This window comes from Aplysia californica, unplaced genomic scaffold, assembly GCF_000002075.1.
Source record: "Aplysia californica isolate F4 #8 unplaced genomic scaffold, AplCal3.0 scaffold00139, whole genome shotgun sequence".
Classification (NCBI taxonomy): domain Eukaryota; kingdom Metazoa; phylum Mollusca; class Gastropoda; order Aplysiida; family Aplysiidae; genus Aplysia; species Aplysia californica.
Genome location: NW_004797409.1, coordinates 17925 through 20230, shown reverse-complemented (window position 1 = coordinate 20230; position 2306 = coordinate 17925). Strand labels below are relative to the sequence as shown.

Here is a 2306-nt window from a genome sequence, read left to right as displayed (position 1 = left end):
GAACGCAGCGCCATCTGAAGCAAAGAGCATACTTCCTGCGGACACTTTTTTGGCTGAGTGAACCATCTTGTTATGTACTATCATTGGAGGGATAGAGAAAATGAGGGCCTACACATGACACCTTCCAACCACCCCCACTGAGACACCATGAAGACACAACACACACTAAAGAAATAAAACCACCCTCTTGCCGAAAATGTAAGAAAAAATATGACATATCAGGTAAATCCAGGAAAACAAATTCTCAGAAAAGCAGGAGTTTTGTGAAGAGACACACTAGTCATGTCCAGTAGAAAACGATATCAGAAGAGGAAAGAAAAAACATACACAGGAGGAGAACTCGGGAGCACTCCAAGAATAGACAAGACCAAAAATGATTCTGACAGTGTCTTGTTTTTTGTATGAGTTTCAGTTTAACTGCGCTCGCAACTGCATAAGGTCATTTGAGCGCAGACAGTGTCTAAAGAGTCACATCAGCCCTGATCAACAAAAGCATCAAGTGCTACTCACACTCGCAGTGAGTCACGTTGCACAGAGAAAACGTATACACGTCTCCTTTCTCAGAAGTATTGGTCTTAGTGAAACACCACAGCTCGCCCTGGCGACCAGAGCCCAGTAGTGGGTTGCGGCAGAAGTTCCCTGGCTCGTCTCCCTTGTTGAACGTAATGTCCTTCTTGTCGGGCACCAGGTCCCAGTCTACGCACGTCTTGCCCTGGGCCGTCGTGCTCATGCTGCCCCTATAGTGGGTGCCTGCCTTGTCATTATATCTGCATCTGCTTTCTGAAAAGTTAAACAAAAGAAAAAAGAAAAGTGAGGAAAAGCTTTTAAAACTTGATATAAATTTAATTTTGTCAGCATGTTTAAGTAAAGAGACTCATACAAACACAATTACAGTTATGCAGGGCTGGGAAAATGAAAGACAAACAGACAGAAACAAAAGAGGGAGAGAAAAGAAGCATATCCTTCTTTTTCTCAATTACATCACACTTGAAGTCTGGTATCTATCATTTGTGACGCTTCCTGGTGAAATCAAGCACTCGTCAAAATAATTAAATCGAAGATATCTGCATTTGTCTGCTGGTTTGGCAAATTTTTTGCCAATTTCCGTTTTTTAATTCAACACCTTTTATCTCCATTTAAAAAGTGTGAAGTTTACAAAAGCTTCTCCCCACATCAGAACCTATGTCCTCTGCGTGCAACAACAGGGTACCTAACGGCTACACATCATGTAAGGTTTTGAGTGAGTAAGAAGACTGGAGAAGGGCGGGCAGGCGGGAGTGGGCAGGGGGGAGTAACAAACAGAAGAAGACACTAACGACACACCAGCAGGTGATGCAGTGAGGTAATTTCTTTATTCCTTTCCTCTCTGTTTTGCTTATTCATACAGCCAAGAGGTACCACCATCGAAAGAACTGATAAGTACAATGCAGTCCAATTAACACTTACAGTAGTCGCCAGACCGTAGTATGCGTTCCCTATCTCTGGCGACTTTAGTAGTCGCAGACGCAACCAGGCACACTAAACATAATTAAATGACGAATGGAAGCACTGCACTGAAGTAAAGACAAAAGGAAGTCCCCCTATATGATAGCTGAATGGTTGATGAACCTCTATAAATTTTTACAGCCTGTTTCTTAGGGTGCCAATGTTTTTATTAAATTAGAAAACATCCTACCGTGGCTTCAGCGTTCTAAACTAGTGCGGTACTTGAGGGTTTGTCACTATATGAGCCTTTGGTATTGTAAGTGTTATGCCAAACATGGTAAATCCGAAAACAGTTGTAAACTGAAAGGAAAATAAAACCGCTCATTTGTTTTTCTCATGTTTGAGGAACCTGTTTAAACCGAAAACCCGGATAAACCAAAGGAAATTGCACACCCCCCCCCCCCCATTCGTAACTCACCGAAAAGACAATGTTCTCCATAGTATCCTGGGGCACAGCCCTGCCTGCAGGTACCGTTCACTGGCTCACAGACGGCGCCGCCCAAACAGCGGCCACATTGCAGCCTGCACTTCCAACCGAAATATCCCGGGTCACAATCTGAAAGAGGAGAAAGGAAGGAAAAACAATTAGACCCATCATTTCTTTGAATTTACTAATTTATCATGCTGTTCCAGAAGTGGTGGATAGGTTATATCTTAAGCCAAAAATGTGATAACTGCTTCCAATGATACTCTGAAATATTGTTGAAAGGGATGGTATGGGGTTTGTTTGTTGGTTTGAAGAAATACGAGAAGAGGCATGTCAACATGATAACAAGCATTTTGCGAAAAGAGAGAGAGCGAGAGAGAGAGAGAGAGGGGGG

The 2306-nt window shown here is 42.9% G+C and overlaps 1 protein-coding gene across 1 annotated transcript in view; it reads right to left on the bottom strand.

Moving 5' to 3' along the window:
• Positions 1-2041, bottom strand: part of LOC101847649 (receptor-type tyrosine-protein phosphatase T) — a gene marked incomplete at its 5' end in the record, with an annotated part of 39877 nt that extends 37836 nt beyond the window's left edge. The window contains 2 exon segments of the mRNA XM_013081636.1: positions 511-780; positions 1904-2041. Of these exon segments, the coding sequence (XP_012937090.1) occupies positions 511-780; positions 1904-2041 (408 nt within the window).
• Positions 2042-2306: the final 265 nt, after the last annotated feature.